General features: G+C 38.3%; 1 protein-coding gene across 1 annotated transcript in view; it reads right to left on the bottom strand.

Moving 5' to 3' along the window:
* Positions 1-19,509, bottom strand: part of HHIP (hedgehog interacting protein) — a 169,960-nt gene that overhangs the window by 18,551 nt on the left and 131,900 nt on the right. The window contains exons 10-11 of the mRNA XM_082248303.1: positions 15,451-15,581; positions 13,727-13,808 (exon numbers count right to left, since the gene is read on the bottom strand). Of these exons, the coding sequence (XP_082104429.1) occupies positions 13,727-13,808; positions 15,451-15,581 (213 nt within the window). The remainder of the gene's footprint in view (positions 1-13,726; positions 13,809-15,450; positions 15,582-19,509) is intronic.

Raw genomic sequence — 19,509 nt, 5'->3', positions numbered from 1 at the left:
ATCACCTGTTGTTCTCCAGGTTCAACCCATGTTCTACATCAGTGATGCCGACCTTTGGCACCCCAGATCTTTTGGAACTACATTTCCCATGATGTTCATGCACTCTGAGTGTAGTTGAGCATCATAGGAAAATGTAGTTTCAAAACATCTGGGGTGCCAAGGTTCACCATCACTGTTATACATTGTCATCATCATTTTTTTATTTTTCTGTGATGCTGTCGTCTAGTGCTATAGGAGCAATACGGCTCGTTCAAATTGCTTAAAAAATACTTTTTTTTCCTTGAGCAGTGCGGAATTTAAATTCAGTCATTTAAAAAGTCAGGGGAAGACGACTTTATTTTTAGATGTGTGTTCGATTTTTTCATATACGTATTTAGGTAATATTTTTAATTGTTGATATGTGAGTGTTGATTTATGTTTTGTGTAAATCTATGCCTGGATTTTCATTGTATGATCGGTGATTGTTTAATGACAATATATTTTTGGAATCCTTGAAATCAGTGGAGTATTTCATCATGTGGATGCAGAAAGCAGGTGTTTTTTTTTTTTTTATGTCTGCTTTTAAATTTTGCAGAATCTTTTGTTTCTTTAGTATGTAATGTATACCAGAGCATTATCTTATTATATCAACAATATAAACAGCATCACAAAAATCACAAACCCTTATCCGGAAAACAATTTAAAAACACCCATTCATCTTCAAGAACACATGATATCTGGTGGAGGTACTGGTGAAATAATATGCATCAATGTCTAAGTAAAGGAAATCACACTGTTGGGAGTTTCTATTTCATGGCTGCTTAATTGCATTATGCTTTTCTTTTATATATATATATGTGTTATATATATATATATATATATATATATATATATATATATATATATATATATATATATATATATATATATATATATATATATGTGTATATTCTTTTCATGTATTATTCTAATATATAATTCACTTATCAGCTCCATGATAAAGAGATAGATAATTAATAGAGAATAATGGGTGTTGGTTTTTTGAATGTGTTTATGGGCTAGTTCTTTGAGATTTTGGGATGATGTTTTTATATTTACATTTTCAGCAGTTTAGCAGAATTTGGGTGTTGTCCCTTCCTTTTTTTACACAGTATTATTCAAACATCCTGCTGTGGCACTCTACAACAGGGAAGGGATGGAACCCCTGTCAGGTACATACAGTGGCGAAAATAATTATTTTATCCCCTGCAGATTTTGTAAGTTTGCCCACTTACAAAGAAATGAAGGGTCTATAATTGATATCATAGGTATATATTAAAGGATATAGACTGAACATCAACCAAAAATCCAGAAAAAAACACATGATACAAATGTTATAAGTTTAGTTGCAGTTCAGTGAGTAAAATAAGTATTTGATCTCCTACCAACCATCAATAATTCTGGCTCCCACAGACTGGCTACATAGTATGTGCTCATGTGGAACACAGAGTAGTCCTGTCAATTTAACTTCTTCCAGACCGCCCCCCGCAGATATACTGCGGCAGGCACCCCCTCTTGCGCGAACCGACGTAGGCCTTACGTTTGTCGCGCGCCTGCTGCTAGAGGGCAAACGCGCACCGCCCGGCTGCGCGCTCCCGCCCCCACTTGGCAGCGGGGACTCCGATGCACGGGGCTCTGATTGTAAACACAGCTGACCGTTCTTCTCTCTGGAATGATCACAGAGAACAGGTCTCTGTGATCATTTCAAAAGCCCATCCCCCCACAGTTAGAAACACTCCCCTAGGCTTACATTTAACCCCTTGATCACCCACTGTGTTAACCTTTTCCCTGCCAGTGTCATTATTACAGCATATTTTTAGCCCTGATTACTGTAGTAATGTCAATGGTCCCCCCAAAAGTGTCAAAAATTTAAGTTAGGGATCTGATCTGTCCGCCACAATGTTGCAGTCCCGCTAAAAATCGCAGATCGCATTACTAGTAAAAAAAAAACAAAAAACAATAAAAATGACACACATCTTTCCCGTAGTTAGTAGATGCTATAACTTTTGCACAAACCATTCAAAATATGCCTATTGTGATTCTTTTTTACCAAAAATATGTAGCACAAAACAAATTGGCCTAAAATGTTAAAAAAATTAGATTTTTAATTTTTTTGGGGGAATGTTATATAGCACAATGTGAAAAATATTGTTTTTTTTCCAGAATTGTTGCTCTTTTTTTGTTTATAGTGCAAAAAAATAAAAATCGCACAGGTGATCAAATACCACCAAAAGAAAGCTCTATTTGTGGGAAAAAAAAGGACATCAATTCTATTTAGGTACAGCATTGCATGACTGTGCAGATGTCCGTTAAAGAAACACAGTGCTGAATTGCAAAAAATGGCCTGGTTACTAAGCGGGCAAATCCTTCCGGTCTAGAAGTGGTTAAGAAGGTGCTCCTAACAACTCATTATGAGTATAAAAGACACCTGTCCACAGAATCTCTTTCTTCCAAAGAGCTGTCAAAGGACGTCAGGGACAAGGTTGTAGACTTACACAAGGCTGGAATGGGCTACAAGACCATCAGCAAGAAGCTTGGTGAGAAGGAGACAACTGTTGGAGCGATTTTTCGCAAATGAAAGAAGTACAAAATAACCATCAATTGCCTTTGGTCTGGAGTTCCGTGCAAGATTTCGCCTCGTGGGGGTAAGGATGATCATGAGAAAAGCGAGGGATCAGCCAGAACTACACAGGAGAAGTTTATGAATGATCTCAAGGCAGTTTGGACCACAGTCACCAAAAAAAACATTGGTAACACAACACGCCATCATGGATTGAAATCCCGCAGTGCCCCTAAGGTCCCCCTTCTCAAGAAGGCACAAGTACAGGCCAGTCTAAAGTTTGCCAATGAACATCTAAATGATTCAGAGAGAGATTGGGAGAAAATGCTGTGGTCAAATGAGACCAAAATTGAGCTCTTTGGCATTAACTCGACTCGCTGTGTTTGGAAAAAGAAAAATGCTGACTATGGCCCTAAGAACACCATCCCTACAGTCAAGCACTGAGGTGAAAACATTATGCTTTGGGGCTGTTTCTCTGCTACAGGCTGACTTTGCCGCATTGAGGGACCAATGAAGAGGGCCATGTATTGTAAAATCTTGTATGAGAAACTTCTTCCCTCAATCAGAACACTGAAGATGGGTCGTGGATGGGTCTTCCAGCATGGCAAAGACCTAAAACATACCACCAAGGCAACAAAGGATTGGTTCAAGAAAAAGATCATTAGGTTATGGAGTAGCCTAGCCAGTCTCCAGACCTTAATCCTAAAGAAAATTTATAGAGGGAGTTGAAACTTTAAGTTGCCAAGCGGCAAGCAAGAAACCTTAAGGATTTAGAGAAGAACTGTAAAGAAGAGTGGACCAAAATCCCTCCTGAGATGTGTGCAAACCTGGTAACCAACTACAAGAAACATCTTACCTCTGTGCTTTCCAACAAGGGTGTCTCCACCAAGTAATACTTCATATTTTACTTTGGGTTCAAATATTTACTTTACTCACTGGACTGCAACTCAAATTATAACGTATTTTTTTATGGATTTTTGGTTGATTTTCTGTTTCTATTATTTAAAATACAACTCTGATAAAAATTATAGACCCCTCATTTCTTTGTAGGTGGGCAAACTTACAAAATCTTCAAGGGATGAGATATTTATTTTCCCCACTGTATGGCCTTTTGGTACATCATTGGGAAGTAATTAGAAATTGCTCCAGTTGGGAAGAAGATTGCAACAAAACAAAAGTTAAAAGTGGAAAGGTTAGAACTCTTGTCAGACCTTTATTGCTGTCTGTATCTTTTTGACCCAGTGGCAACCATTACCCTAATTTCTTGTCTTATTTTCACAGGGGTAAGAAGTGAGCTGAAATCACTCAAACGGCAATAAAAATAAGCAATTCCTTATCCCAAGCTTTGTAAAAACTTTAAAAAACTATAAAATCCCCTTACCTGTAAGTTTTATTTGCCCCTCCACCACCATGTGACACAGTGCTCAGAGCTGGCAATTAGCTGCTTAGTGCTATATTTGTGGACATAGGGGTAGAATCACATGTCTAGTTAGAGGTACCTAGTACTTCTTGGCCTGTCTGGTGCAAGACATTGACAGTAAAGCAGTGCTGGGAAAGAAAGCATAGGATGCCTAAAGCAGAAGTTGGGGCATAAATATAAACCTAAATAGACATAAATCCATGCACCAATTGCCTTTGCAAACTCTGATATATTACAATGTAAACTTAGCAGTTACATCATCTCTGTGCTGTATATTGCCTGTGTAGAGCGCAGAAGTGTGTGTGTGGGACCCAGCAGGTCCTTCCAACACAGGCTGCCTGCATAAAACTATGGGGGGGGGGGGGGCAAGACCAATCAAGAGAGCAGAACAGCAGTTTATTACAGGGAACTTCTGCAACAAGCAAAAGTGCAGGAGTCATTGCATGCTATATTCCTAACAGATCTCAGAAATACACAAAGGACATAAAGGCTCAAGTATGAACATAGCACATTATCTTTAGACAATATTTGCTAATCCCAGATTTCAGCTTTAAATCCAGTGTATAGTGACCCTGCTCCTTTGCCCAGAATCGGTAAAATACATGTTTATTAAAAAGAAACCATCCTTCTGAAAACAGGTTCACTGTAGTAGGTCAGCCTGCAGTTTACCTTAAGTCCAACAAGAACCTTTTCTTTTCAGAGTGATGAAGGGTTTAGAACCTCTGCTGTTTTTTATTCCAGTTTGTGTCCCCAAACCAGACAAAAAAGTCTTAAAAGACTTTTAACACTGTGTCTTGGTGACTTTCTTTTTACTGTGGGGGAGATTTACTAAAATTAGAGACCTCAGAATCTGGTGCAGCTGTGCATAGTAGCCAATCAGCTTCTAACTTCAGCTTTTTAACATTTGAAGCTATGCCAAAAAAAACCTAGACGCTGATTGGTTTTTATAAGGAGCTGCACCAGATTTTCCACGTCCCAGTTTTAGTAAATCAGCCCCAGTAAGTAAAGGAAAGTGAACTCTTGGGAGATATCACCATAGTGGGAAGAGAGAACTGTAAATGGTGGAATTTACTTCACATTGCAAATATTTTGTCTCAGTTCCTCTTTTGTCAAAGGAGATGTCATGAAGTGAGGAAAAATGGGGACAGAGACAGTTTTATAAAACCTGATAGCTTCCAAAGTTTTTGGCTGGAGTGCCACCTTCTCTGCAGTGCCTTCTAACTGTTAAGTATTTATTAAAACAAATGATAACATCAAAACCTACATATTCTGCAAATTTATATTTTAAAAGCATGTTTCCTACACATAAATGCAATGTACATTTTTAAGTAACTCTGCTTAGAATATGTTAATCGTTTAATACAAATCATTTAACTAAGTAACATTGCTTGCTTATACATTGGATATAGTGAATGTTTAAAGATTTAGTTTTGTACTACTAAGTATTAGCTTGTAGTTAATATTACTTATGTGTGGCACAACATTACTGTCTCAAAGTATTTACAGTGGGCATTACATTCTTTAATTACTCTGTATACATCTCTATCCAGAGTATGAACTGTACATATATTTTTGGTTTAACAAAATGTCTTCTAGAAGGAGTAAAGAGGCCTAAAGAAAACATTTCTATAACCTGAAAGCTAAACCTGCCAAAATAAACACACTGTTATAGAACGAGCATATTGAAGTTGAAGCTTACTTTATAAGTGAGCGTGTTTTATAGCTATTTCAATATATATGTTGCCTTGCATGCATTCACATATTTTAATAGGGCCTATAAATAATTGCACCTGTGATCCAGATCAGTTAGAAATTAAATATATAGCAATAGATTTTCCATAAACATGACTCCTTTAATACCTTTACAATTACCAGATTTTGTATTTGTTAAGAAAATTGTATCACATCATAAAACTCCAAAAGTAACAACCAATACACCATCACGTAAAATGTTTCTATGACTAATACAAACTTACTAGTATATATGTTTTGACCATAATATCTGTTTCTATGCATATCAGAAAGCATATGAAAGTGGACCTGTTATTTGTCCAAAAGCTCATCATAAAGGTGTTTTCCACTTAATGGTAAGCATGAAATTCTCATTCCAGCTCTAAATGGCAACATAATGGATGGGTTGCCTTATACTCTGCTTGTAACCTCCAGTATGACGTGAATACCTAAAAATAATTAATTCTGTTCATGTTGCCGTGATATTGCTTGTGAGTTTAATTGAGAATTTCAAAAAAAATTCTATTGTATCAGCAACCATGATTTGCTATCCCACTTCTGAATACAGGAAGAAGCATCCTCTCTCTGAGTGCCTAAACAACCAATCACTAGTCCTGAAGACTAATGTAGGGGGGGCTGCCTAAGAGAGAACCAATCAGAGACAGGCTTGTATAATAATTGTTACATAAATCTTGGCAGACTCAATTATTAAGATTAGATTTTACTCATATTTTTTATTATCTTATTTAGCTGTCTGATTTCGGTGTCATGACTAAAGAATCAGGCTCAGGCAAAGACATATATTCATAGGTATCCCATAAACCTGCACAAACAAAATAATTAGGACTGATCATTTTAATTATCCAGAAGAGAATAAGAAGGAAAGAGTGGTTAACAGCCATTCCACTGACCAAAACTGCAGGAGACTAACTAATTAACACGGCATCTGACCGCCAATGTCCGCATGTGTGTGTGTTGTATGTGAGTGTGGGGTGGAGATTAACAGCACTGTTAACAATGCCACTGACAACCAATATGGGGAAGGGGGTTAGATAACACTGCCACTAATTACCAATGCATTTTTTGTTTAAATAACACTGCCACTGACCTTTAAATGAAGGCGGTTTAAATAGCACTGACACTGACAACTCATGTAGAGGTTTTTACTGTGGTCATTGACACCAGTGCTGGGGGCTTTATTGTGATCCTTTGCAGCAGTGATGGGGGTTAATTTTGGGGGTTAAAATGCAGTGACTGAAACATGCAGGGTTATTATTGTGGCCACTGACACCAGTGCTGGGAGTCACTATTACTACCAATGATAGAAATGATGTGGTCTATTTTACTCCCACATTCTCTTTACTGTGCACTGTTTGTAAAAATTGCAGCAGGCTCTACATTTTCAGGCATTACATCCCATTCATTTTGAATAGGCTGCTTAATTTGATAAACAGTAACTTAATTCAATGCATGGAAATAAACTGTTATTGTGTAGCCTTCTGGCAGTGTCGGAGGTTGCACATGAAGTTCTCTATAATGTTCAAGTTGACTACCACCGTTTTAACCCTTCTTACTCCATCCTAAGCCTGAAAAAGCTTTAGGTAGACTTCAACTTTAAATCAACCACCTTTAGGGCTATAGTCAGGTTCTTAGAAACTCTTCCCACAGTAAGTGAGGATGCACTAGGACAATGGGGTTTATTTACTAAAGGCAAATCCACTGTGCACTGCAAGTGTACTTGGAACTGCAGTACTGTAGATCTAAGGGGAAGCTCTGCTGATTTCTATCATCCAGTCACGTGCAAGCTAAAATGCTGTTTATTATTTTACTTGCATGCCCCCCTCAGATCTACAGCAACTGCACTTCCAAGTGCACATGCAGTGCAAAGTGGATTTGCCTTTAGTAAATAAATCCCAAAAAGAGATGGAATTGTTTTTTTTTTTTTTAAGCCTATGCCTTGGTACAATGGGGTTGATTTACTAAAGGCAAATCCACTGTGCACTACAAGTGCACTGGAAGTACACTTGAAAGTGCAGTTAGTGTAGATATGAGGGGAAGATCTGAAATGAGCGGAAGCTCTGCTGATTTCAATCATCCAATCATGTGCAAGCAAAAATGCTGTTTTTTATTTTCCTTGCATGTCTTCCTCAGATCTAGAGCAACTGCACTTGCAATGCACTTGTAGTGCACAGTGGATTTGCCTTTTGCAAATAAACCCCACTGTCTGTTCTGCTTATATAGATTACTAAACACAGTAGAAAAACTGCTCCAACAAAATTCTGAAAACTTTTTTGCAGAAACGTATTTTATATTATATTATTTATATTTATATATCATAATACACTGTTGCCCATGTAATTAATTATGTGATGAGGCTTATGGAAGGAAACCAGAAGAGGAGGTAGTGCTAATCAATTGGTACGGATGTTTATATCATAGTACTTGCTATGAGTTTAGAACTTAATTTTAAAAAAAGCCTAAACAAAAATGGATTGCAAGGGTTTGCCATGAGAAGGCTAAATTGTCCACAGTCTATTTTTATTTTTATTCACCTGTTACCGAAAATTGTTTTACCTTGACCTCTAAATACTGACTCACCAGCACCAGCATTTAAATCTGATAAACTGTTTACATATTTGATATTGCTGCTTATAAATGTATACATTGTTTGCCGGAGCATAAACTCCACAAGCTTTTAGGACCAAAGCAACATAGAGCATCCAACCTTTAAATGAAGAGGGGTATAATGAAATTGTCTGCAGGTGAAGTATTTTAAAAGCATATATTGAAGTATCTGACATTTTGGTCTGTCACTTAACTGGCTTCTTGTCTTTCTATATATTGAGATTATGGAAGCAGTTGCATGGCACAACAAAAGCTAAGCTTGCTACAAATAATACAATATTCTGTACAGTATATCATTTAAAACTATAAAGAGGAAATACTGAAACCCCCCTAGTTTTGAATGTGGGTATGCATGAGATAATTGATGTAATATTCTCTACAACTTATATACAGTCCTATATATAAATTGCCTGGCATGAAGAAATGTCATTCTTTTCATTTTCACATTTGTAAATAACTGCGTATCAAATAAATTAAAGTATGGCACATTTGCTACCGACCTCGTTTTATGTTTGAAAGGCCTGGTGCACTCAGAATGGAAATTAACCTGTACATTGCCAGCCTGCCCAGAAAAGGGATTAATAGCTCAGAGGTTAGTGCAACTGCTAAACAGCAATACTAGCAGGGTGGTCGCAAAAACAACACCTGCTGCATAAGCACTTAGCAGCTGGGTCAACAGGCCCTGTAGGAGTTTATCAACAAAAAGGACCACTTGCATTAAACTCTTCCTGTACCACTGAGGAGAACCAGCCTGCTGGACTTTCTACAATGAGTAGATTTTCTTAAAAGATAAAACATTTCTGGTGACTGAAAACCACAAAAGAACACTCCTATTTATGACATCATATTTATAATTGTAAGTCAGACCAATAATTAATTGTCAGTAAAGAGCAAATATTTGTTAAATTTTTTTTCTTTATATTTCTAGCTAAAATTAATAGCTTGTCTACTGTTTTACATTTTTTTTTTTTTTTACTATTTTGCTCTGCACTTGCTTGCTATTTTTCTACTGTAAGCGGTTGTAACCGCTCCTCATTTCCTATGTGTGCCCCCCCCATAGCAAGTCATGTGCTATGAATCACACGTGGGGGTGCGCTCCACAACCGGGCTGTGTATACGTCCCTCCGCTGCCTCTTCACATGATTTGATTGGCTCCTGCTGCTATAAGTGCAGCCTGTGAGAGCAGGGAGAGGGGAGAGAAGAACTGCAGCCGGATCAACGTAAGCATTTAGAAGAAGGGGGGGGGGGGACAGGCAGTGGAAGGTTTTTCTTTACCTTAAGGCAGCCTTTCTCAACCTTTCAAACATAGTGGAACCCTTGAAATAACTTTCCGGTCTTAGGGAACCCCTGCTAAAATTGACATATCTACAACTAATGCTACGTTAGTGTGATGGTCAGTGGGAAGGGTGTTCCTTAGACTTGTGGTAATTGGGAAGCATTTCCACCTTACAGATAGCTACAAAGATCAATGGTGTCACTGGGAACTCATCTGAGAGGCAGAAATTGCTCATTGCTCAAGGAACCCCTAGAAACCTCTGGAGGGACCCTAGAGTTCCATGGAACCCTGGTTGAGAAACCCTGCCTTAGGGTATAGCATACATTATGGTAAAAAACATTTTGAGTTTAGAATCATTTTAAAACTAGGACAATCTTGTCTACTTACAGAGCAAAAACATACTAAAAAAATGTATAAGAAAATGAAGATTGTTACAACTCAAAACAACCAATCAGAAATCCTATGTCACAAGACTGACAATGATATACTAAGACCTGGCATCTGTTTGCTCTGCGATACTGTACAGCAGTATTTTTTATCTTCACTTTACATTACAAACATTTTTATGCTGGTCCAGGATGCCGTTTAGCATTAACACCGAAACAGAGAAAAATAAATTATATTTACAAAATTGGGCTGGTGCACAAAAAATACTTTGCATCACCCCCTTACCTACATTTTAGCATGTACTGTATACTACAGACATAAAACCACACACATAAAAATGCAACAGCCACCTGTTGCAAAAATTGTCCATCTGCACTGTGATTTAGAACAATGCTGAGAATGCCCAGAGTTAAAAAAAAAAAAAAATATTACTGGATGAAGTATTTTAGTGCATGACTGTGTTTTAGCAGGGTGTTAGTTTATAGAAGCGGGGTGAGCTAGTGCGCCGAATATTTCCAAACAACACACTTGTTACTCCAAACATCACACGCTTCTGGAACATATATATAACCACATAATAAAAGCTTTACATTGTGAATAGAAATGTGTTTTGCGGTCAGTGTGGGTGTTCTCAAGGCTACGCACATCTTTCATTGACTTCATTGAAGACATTATGCTGAAAACTGCTGTACAACATTAAAACACGACAAATACATTACACCTTTTAAACTGTGCTTTCAGTGGAATTTTCTGCCCTCTTGGGCATCCATGCTTTAGGCAGCTGTTCTCCTGAAAGCAACTTCAACTTTGTGAAAGTGGTGAAGTCTTTTGAATTGTTTCACTGTCACAATCGTATGTTTAACATTAAAGTTTGATACACTGCTGCTTTGATCATTCATTCAGGCTAATTTGGAAAGCCCATGCAAAGCATAATGATTCTGTTTATGCAAAGTAATAAAAAAATAAAGTAATAATATTATGCTGCTATAGATGACACAATTACTTTTAGCAGCATACATTTTTTTAGTATACCTCTTTAATTCTAACTCAGTACATTTTGCAATTTTATGGTGAGGTATTATGTATTTATGACTCAAATAAGTGACAAAATATTATTAGCACAAAGATTTGGTCTTAAAATTGGGACAGTGTTTATCTGGGTTATGCCAATAATACTGGGAGTGAAAAGAAAAGCCACATTATTTCTTTTCACATGATTTTGTCTTTAGTTATAAAGTGCTTTTAATAAACCTTACAAGATAAATGGAAAAACACTGCTTGCTCTTTGTTCCAAAACCTTATATGAAAATCACATTACTGTGTCAAAACGAATCTAATATCCAATTTATCCATCGACACGATGGGGTCAATGGGTTTAGCATTCCTGCAGTCTGCCTCCTCCATGTCCTCTCAGATACTCAATACAAAACATCCTTTTCGCCCACACACACAACAGCCCAAGTGGAAGCACTGCAATGGGAGGTCTGGCCTTTCAGGTATGACATTCTGGGACCACCCTACTAGTTTACTTGAGTGCAAGAACAAAGTCAAGGTCAATTAGGATTTTTTTTTTTTTATTTTTTAAACAGATCCCAATAGTTGACAGAATTTGCTGAAAATGTCAAAGACATTCAAAGAATGTTATTAAGGCCAACCAGCAAAGTAAATTCTGCATTCATGTTCACCATAGAGCTATAGGTCAGACTTATACGTCATGGTGTGCATTAGTTACAGTGCAGGGCAAATGATCTAACTCCCTGTCTTCTTTTCAATCATTTCACAAGTTAACACAACTATGGGCTTTCTGGCCCTGGTTTCCAAATTAATTTTGAGTTATTTCTCTGTGTTTACGTTCTTATCTAGAAGAATGCTACGCTGTCCATCTATTTCTAAACGTTTACTCTGGCTGTAAACACAGCCATTTTGGGACCTGCATGTCTGTTGGCCATTATAATCAGAGCGAGCTCAGCTACATTTATATACACATACAAGGTGCTCTGTATATCACAGCATTCCTGCCATTCAACTAAGCAAAAGATCATGCAAGGCAAGTAGATGTCTTGAGTTTTTATAAGGATGTTCTAAGTTTTACCATACTTTACGTTTTGTAAAGTGTAGAGTGACATATTTTACCTATTAAATGCTTTTTATCCTTATCAATAAGGATGAGGTTTGAGTTCCCGGCAACGGAGAGTTCTAAACTTTAGCCTGTTTGCCTTCCTGCTGAAGAAAAACCTCCAGTTGCAGCAGAAAGTCTAACGCTGTGACAGTTTTCTGCTCAGGGATGTGCACCCTCCTCGTTGGTTGCTAGAAGTGGTGGCTTCCTAGCAACCAAGAACATTGTGCTGGCTGTCTGGCTGCCTGCTTCCTTAGAATCTATTACATCATTGATTGGTAGGATGCCAGTGGTTGCACAGCCATTGTTTGTTATGGGGCATCATACCCAAAGACGCTGGGCACAAAAATAAATATGTCATAGGGTTCCCTCCAAAATCTGTACATTATGCTTGGATAGAAAAGAAAAAGGTTTCGGAGCTGGGCATGTATCGAGGAGAACAATGAGTTCAGGCAACCTCGTCCCTTTACTTGAAGTAAACACAAAAAGAGGAAACCCCCTATTTGGGACTATAACGGATGCTAACTCAAGTTAAAATTCCAAAATTTTATTAGACACATATTACAAGAAGTGAAACAAAATAGAAAATATGACAATATTTCAATATACAGAAGGGTTATAAAAACACTTAGGCGACTGGATGTGCGGTTCAAGTAATGGGTAGCAATGACATGAAAGAATCTGGCCGTCTGTTCCTGAGAATCCGACGCGTTTCAAAATTAAATCTTCCTCAGGGGTTTTTTGACCAGAAGATTCCAATTAACAATATTCTATAGTGGAGAAAACATGTTAGCATCCGTTATAGTCCCAAATAGGGGGTTTCCTCTTTTTGTGTTTATGCTTGGATAGGGTCTGCTATACATTTTATTGGGGTACCAAACTCAATAAAACAAAAGGGTGGACCCCAAATTCAATACCAGACCCTTACCTGAACATGAAGCCTGGTTGGCGAGGCTTAGCTTGAGCTGTCTACTCCTGGCAAAATCAAGGTAAAGGGTGCTGGAGGCTAGTGCCAATAATCACAACAGTCTCTGTAACTTGTGCTGATCCTTAATGTATATACACTACTTAAAAAGAGCAGCACCAGCAGTAATGTTTAATACATAGAATAACTATATACCAGGAAATAATAAGAATTGCTATTTTATAACAGGAAGTGCTGACCACTAATATATATATATTTGCATATCATGAACAAATGGTCTATTTATCCAATTCTTTATCAGAAGTGTAGCAAAGTCAACTTTGCTCTATATGCTGATCATATGATGCATGATCAGTCAGATCAACACCCCAACCCAGAGAATGTAATTTGGTATTCTCTTTGAGAGAATCAAACTGAGTAGCATGAATCCTATTTTATTCTGCTCAGCCTAAAAGAAGGCAGATCAAGTATTGATGGATTATAAAGGAAGAGCCCACAACAATACCCAAAATGTCCAATCAAAAATGTAAACTTTAATTCAAAAAATGTATGCGCTCAAAATACACTGGCATACAAGTATGCCATATTTTGTAAAAATGATGTGAAACTCACACATTTTAAAAAATGAGAACAAATTATTGTAATACAAAAGAAGTATAAAAATTTACCTTTTAGGGTCAATAATCTTGTAGAGTTTTCCACTATGTGACTGAGTCATACTTTTACTGCTTGACAGAATGTAGACTTCACCTGTTAGAAGAAACCAATATAGTACAGGGGTTACACACATTTGTTTATGACATACCACAGACATTTGTCAGATGTCAGATTTAGTGAAGTTTGTTAGAAGCCATGACACAGTTCTGGTCTCTTCAGCATAAAATGCTCTTAAGACAATGTACTACACAATTTTTAGCCTCATGCACGAAACAGGTCTTTTAATTCAAAAGGTTGTAGTAGGCAAACACACGCAAAACATACATTTTGGAAACAGATTCATGGCAGCATCACTGCTCCATTTTACAGCAGTGGCTGAATGCTATATCAAGCTAGGCTTGCTGATAATGTGTTAAGAGTCCAGCTGATGCCACTCATCCGGGCCACTAAGCTTCTTACCTTTCCAGGTTAGAAGAAAGTTGTATCAACACTAGTAACAGAAAGTGTATGAACTACAATATTTGCCCACAGAAGAGAGGAGCCAATAAGAGAATCACATGAAAATTCCCAAATAATAACTTCAGTGGTAAAAATGTCACTCCTAATATATAGGAAAGTCTTCTAGTGCCTGCCTCAATGCATACTTTTTCCATCTGATATAGGGAATCACAAGATGTATGTATTAATGCAACAAATGTATCCCATACTGCCATGTTATAAATACCCTGCACAAAAGTCTAAAAAATCTCTTCCATAAGCCAATCAGCCCTTTCCATCATCAGGTTTGGAAAATGTTATTAACTTTGCAGTTATATAGGTGTTCATTTGATTTTATGCAAGACCCTTAAAAGCCCTATATTTTAGATTGTTTCAATTATTTTACCCACTACAGTATGTTATCTGCAAGCCTTGCTTGTGTACTCCCTGTGTAAATCTGGCTGCAAATGATTTCTTTTTTCATTCAGCAACTGGTCTGAATGAAAAAAAAACAAACAGATTCCTCCATCCACACAAGCTAGATAGATGAAGACATCCCATCTGCCAGCACAATATATTCTAACAGCGAGATTCTCCATTGGCAGAATACACTGATCAACGACTGCAGCCTGCTGATCTGGAATTTATTTTTCAACAAGCGTGCTTGACAAAATTCGATCTAACGATCAAAGGCACTGACTGAATTTCGATCCATTTATGGCAATCTTATCAAACATATGTCCCAAAACTTTTCTATAAAGTGGGGAATGATTAAAACTCAATAGGGGGGATTTACTAAAATTGGAGCATGCAAAATCCGGTGCAGCTCTGAAGAGAAACCAATCGGTTTTAAGACTTTATTTTCAAAGCATATTTGAACAAGCTGTAGTTAGAAGCTAGTTGGCTACCATGCACAGCTGCACTATATTGTGAGTGCTCCAGGTTTAGTAAATCCCCCCCAATGTTGTTTTTTTTTTTTTGCTGCTTGTGTCCTATTAGGGAGAATTCCCTTCACTTTGTCCTGGTGACAATGGTCAGCAAGACAAGTGGAAAGGGTGAATCTGGCCATAAGAGAGATAAACAGTAATAAACACCTGACAGAGGTTTTATACCTTTCACACTCTATGCGAAAAAACAGGTAAAAGCTTTGGCTTCAGGTGTGCTTTAAAACTGGAGACAAGGAAGTGCATGTACAGAGCTGACTGATACAAATCTAAATAAAAAAAGAAATACATTCTTGTTAGCATTCTTCATTTACCTAATTCGTCTTCTCCAAATCCCTGTATATGACCTGTTAATGGTCCTCTGCAAGATGCTCCGCTGCCGAGGCAAAATGGTTTCTCTTGCCACTGTTTAGTGATGGAGTTTTGTTGGAGTGTTACAAAGTTTCTGAAATGATACATTCATTACTTAGCTTTATTCCTAAACAACTGTAATCCCTTAACTCATTGTAAACCATGGATGAGAACTCTTCTAATATGACATGAACCTGTTTATACTTGAATTAATATGATATGAACATGTGACTACATTTTGTATTTATTTATGCATTTTTATATACATGAATAAATATTGTATTTAGATATATTTAATATTTTACTTCTAGTCGTAGCAATTTTTAAGTTTCTCAATTAGTGCATGCTTCAAGCTCTATTCTCCAGTGCAGCTTTCTCAACCAGTGTGCCGCAGCAACCTGGTGTGCCATAAAGAGACCTCAGGTGTGCCACAGCAAAATGACCGCAACTTAGGCAGCTATCTGCCATAAAACTACTGTTGGCCACTCCATTAAGACTTGTTACAGTGGTGCCAGTCCGCTGTCTATTGGGCCATACACACTATACAATTGTCTTTAGATTTTTTTTCCTTTAGATTTAAAAAAACATTTGATATGAGGTCAAATCCAAACAAATCTTTCAATATGTATGCAATCAGGCAGGTCCCTGCACTACATAGTTGAAGGTAAATCTAAAGGAAATCTAACAACAAAAGTTGTATAGTGTGTATCCAGCTTTAAGCTCACTTTAAGCTCCCGCTGCCACAAGTACTCAGGAAGCTGCGCGGGCTTCCAGATCGTGTCTTGCCAATAGATGATGTCATCAGTTCCTAAGGGCGGGTCGGGCGTACGCGCGGCTTTCTGGGATGGTGTGCTTTTCCCCCGAGGGGAGGTGAAGCAGAGGGGGAGCAAGAGGAGGAAGAACAGGGAGGAGGCTCTTCAGTGGCTGCATATGAGCTCCTCTGAGCTCCGAGAGGTACAGCAATGGTAGCTGTAATTTACTAGCATGTATTTGTAATAGGTTTCATTGCAGGCATGGTGATTGCTTTTTTTTATTGTAACATAAATATACATAAGATATGTGGGTTAAAATTTTTGGTAATGACATCTATACTTATTTATTAGTAACTGCACTTCTTTTTATTTTGCATTCTGCTTGCACGTTGCTCTGCTGCAGTTTGGCAGCAGCACAGGTGTAGAGCAGGATACCCGCAGTTTTCATGTGCGTTTCCTGTGGTTTCCATAGACTTCTATTATGTCCCTCATTTTTGGTGTGCTTTCAGAAATTGCACCAAAAATGTAGGATATAGTAGAAGTTTATGAGAAACCGCAGGTAACACACATGAAAACCACGGGTATCCTGCGCTACACCTGCGCCACGGCCAAACTGCAGTGAGTCAATGTGAAAGTGCCCTAACTGTAACAATTGTTATGTAGTTTTTTTTTTCCACTTCAAGACCGCAATACATATATATACGCTGCGGCTTTGAAATAGTTTACCAGGGTTATAACAGAAGATATCAGCCATAACTTTGGTATTGTTCTTTACAGCCGGTGGCTGGCCTTCTTATGAAATCGTTCCAAGTGGCTTATGAGCCATTGGAATGCTTTCAAAAGCGGCAGGAGGGAAAGTCCACTAAAATAAATACAATTACATTTTTTCTACATTTTTGGTTGGTGTGCCTCGAGATTCTGCTCTAGTGAAATACTTTGGGATTTATTTACTACAACTGGAGAGTTCAAAATCTGGTGCACCTGTGCATGGTAGCCAATCAGCGTCTAACTTTAACTTGTTTAATTAAGCTTTGCCAAAAGTAAACTTCCTTCCAAAGTGTGTATACTTTACGCTTCACAAGTAGCTCCTTTGACTGTGAGGTGCCCACCACAGCTTGGGGCTGTTTTATTACCAAATAATTTTTCTTACCTACTAGATTTACATAATGGTTATCAGGAGGTGAATTACTGTTCATTGTACAATTTAAAAAATAGCTAATTGCTGGCTATAAATTTTATTTTACATAATCAAAATAATGTATTCGTTCTGCACCACAAAGTATATCTAAAACCAAAGTCTTTTTCTTTTATTTTGGATATACTAAAGAATGGTTAAGACCCCTGTCAGGTGTTTTTGATGTCTGTGACCCATTGGGGACATTTACCTTAATTCCCTGTTCTGTAGATAACAATAGGAAGAGAGAGGACATGTCTTCAAAATGAGGGATTTCCTCTCCTATAGAGATCTGTAACCAGGAAAGTGTTCCTATTGGAAGATAGTCCCTTTATTTCTGTTCTGGTTATACATTTTTGGATTTTCATTCCCAATGACAATTGGTCATCAAATAAAATACAGAGGATGAACCACTCCGGGATGGACACAGACAGCAATGAAAAGTTTTTGTTTTTAAAGGAACACTCAAATGAACGCTTGGAATGGCTCCAAATAATTATCCCAAGATAGAGGATACAAAAATTCCCTATTTGAAATGCTATAATTGTAGCCAAGACCACCTTTCAGGTTGATTTTTTTTTTTAAATCACCAGCCTCATTTCTAAATAAACACCTTGTACACTGCTCAATAAAATTAAAGGAACACTGAAAACACATCAGATTCCAATGGAGAAAAATATCATGCTTGATATCTATACTGATATGGACTGGGTAATGTGTTAGGAACAAAAGGATGCCACATCGTTTGATGGAAATTAAAATTATCAACCTACAGAGGGCTGAATTCAAAGACACCCCGAAAATCAAAGTGAAAAAATGACAGGCTAGTCCATTTTGCTGAAATTTCATTACAGCAGTTAAAATGATACTACTTTGTATGGCCCGCACATGCTTGTATGCATGCCTGACAACGTCGGAGCATGCACCTAATGAGATGAAGGATGGTGTCCTGTGATATTTCCTCCCAGATCTGTACCAGGGCATCACTGAGCTCCTAAACAGACTGAGGTGCAGCCTGGTGGCAACGGATGGACCGAAACATAATGTCCCAGAGGTGTTCTATTGGATTTATATTGGTTAGGCGAGCGTGGGGGCCATTCAATGGTATCAATTCCCTTATTCTCCAGGAACCGGCTGCATACTCTCACCCTCTCACCGCATAAGGCAAGGCATTGTCATGCACCAGGAGAAACCTAGGACCCACTGTACCAGTGTAGGGTTTGACAATGTGTCCAAGGATTTCATCCCAATTCCTAATGGCAGTCAGGGTGCCATTGTCTAGCCTGTAGAGGTCTGTGCTTCCCTCCATGGATATGCCTTCCCAGACCATCACTGACCCACCACCAAACTGGTCGTGCTAAACGATGTTACAGGCAGCTTAACGGTCTCCACAGCTTCTCTAGACCCTTTTACGTCTGTCACATGTGCTTAGGGTAACCCTGCTCTCATCTGTGAAATGCACAGGGCACCAGTGGTGGACCTGCCAATTCTGGGGTTCAATGGCAAATGCCTATCAAGCTTCACAGTGCCAGGCAGTGAGCACAGGGTCCACTAGAGGGCGTTGGGCCCTTAGGCCACCCTCATAAAGTCTGTTTTTTGATTGTTAGGCCAGAGTGAATGTCTCTGACCTAACAATTCACACCAGTGGCCTGCTGGAGGTCATTTTGTAGGTCTCTGGCAGTACTCATCCTGTTTCTCCTTGCACTAAGGAGCAAATACCGGTCCTGCTGATGGGTTAAGGACCTTCTACGACCCTGTCCAGCTCTCCTAGAGTAACTGCCTGTCTCTTGGAATCTCCTCCACATTGAGACTGTGCTGGGAGACACAGCAAACCTTCTGTCAATGGCACGTATTGATGTGTCATCCTGGTGGAGTTGGACTTTCTATGCAACCTCTATCCAGGTATCGCCTCATGCTATCAGTAGTGACACTAACCCTAGCTAAATGCCAAAGTAGTGAAAAACAGTCAAAAAATAATGAGTAGGGAAAAAAAATCAGTGTCCTCCACCTGTAAAACCATTCCTGTTTTTGGGGGTTGTCTCATTGTTGCCCATGTAGTGCACCTAAAGCAGCTGAAACTGATTAACAACCCCCTC

This window comes from Pelophylax lessonae (assembly GCF_965119305.1).
Source record: "Pelophylax lessonae genome assembly, chromosome: 1".
NCBI classification, from domain to species: Eukaryota; Metazoa; Chordata; class Amphibia; order Anura; family Ranidae; genus Pelophylax; species Pelophylax lessonae.
This window is presented reverse-complemented; position numbering and strand designations above follow the sequence as displayed.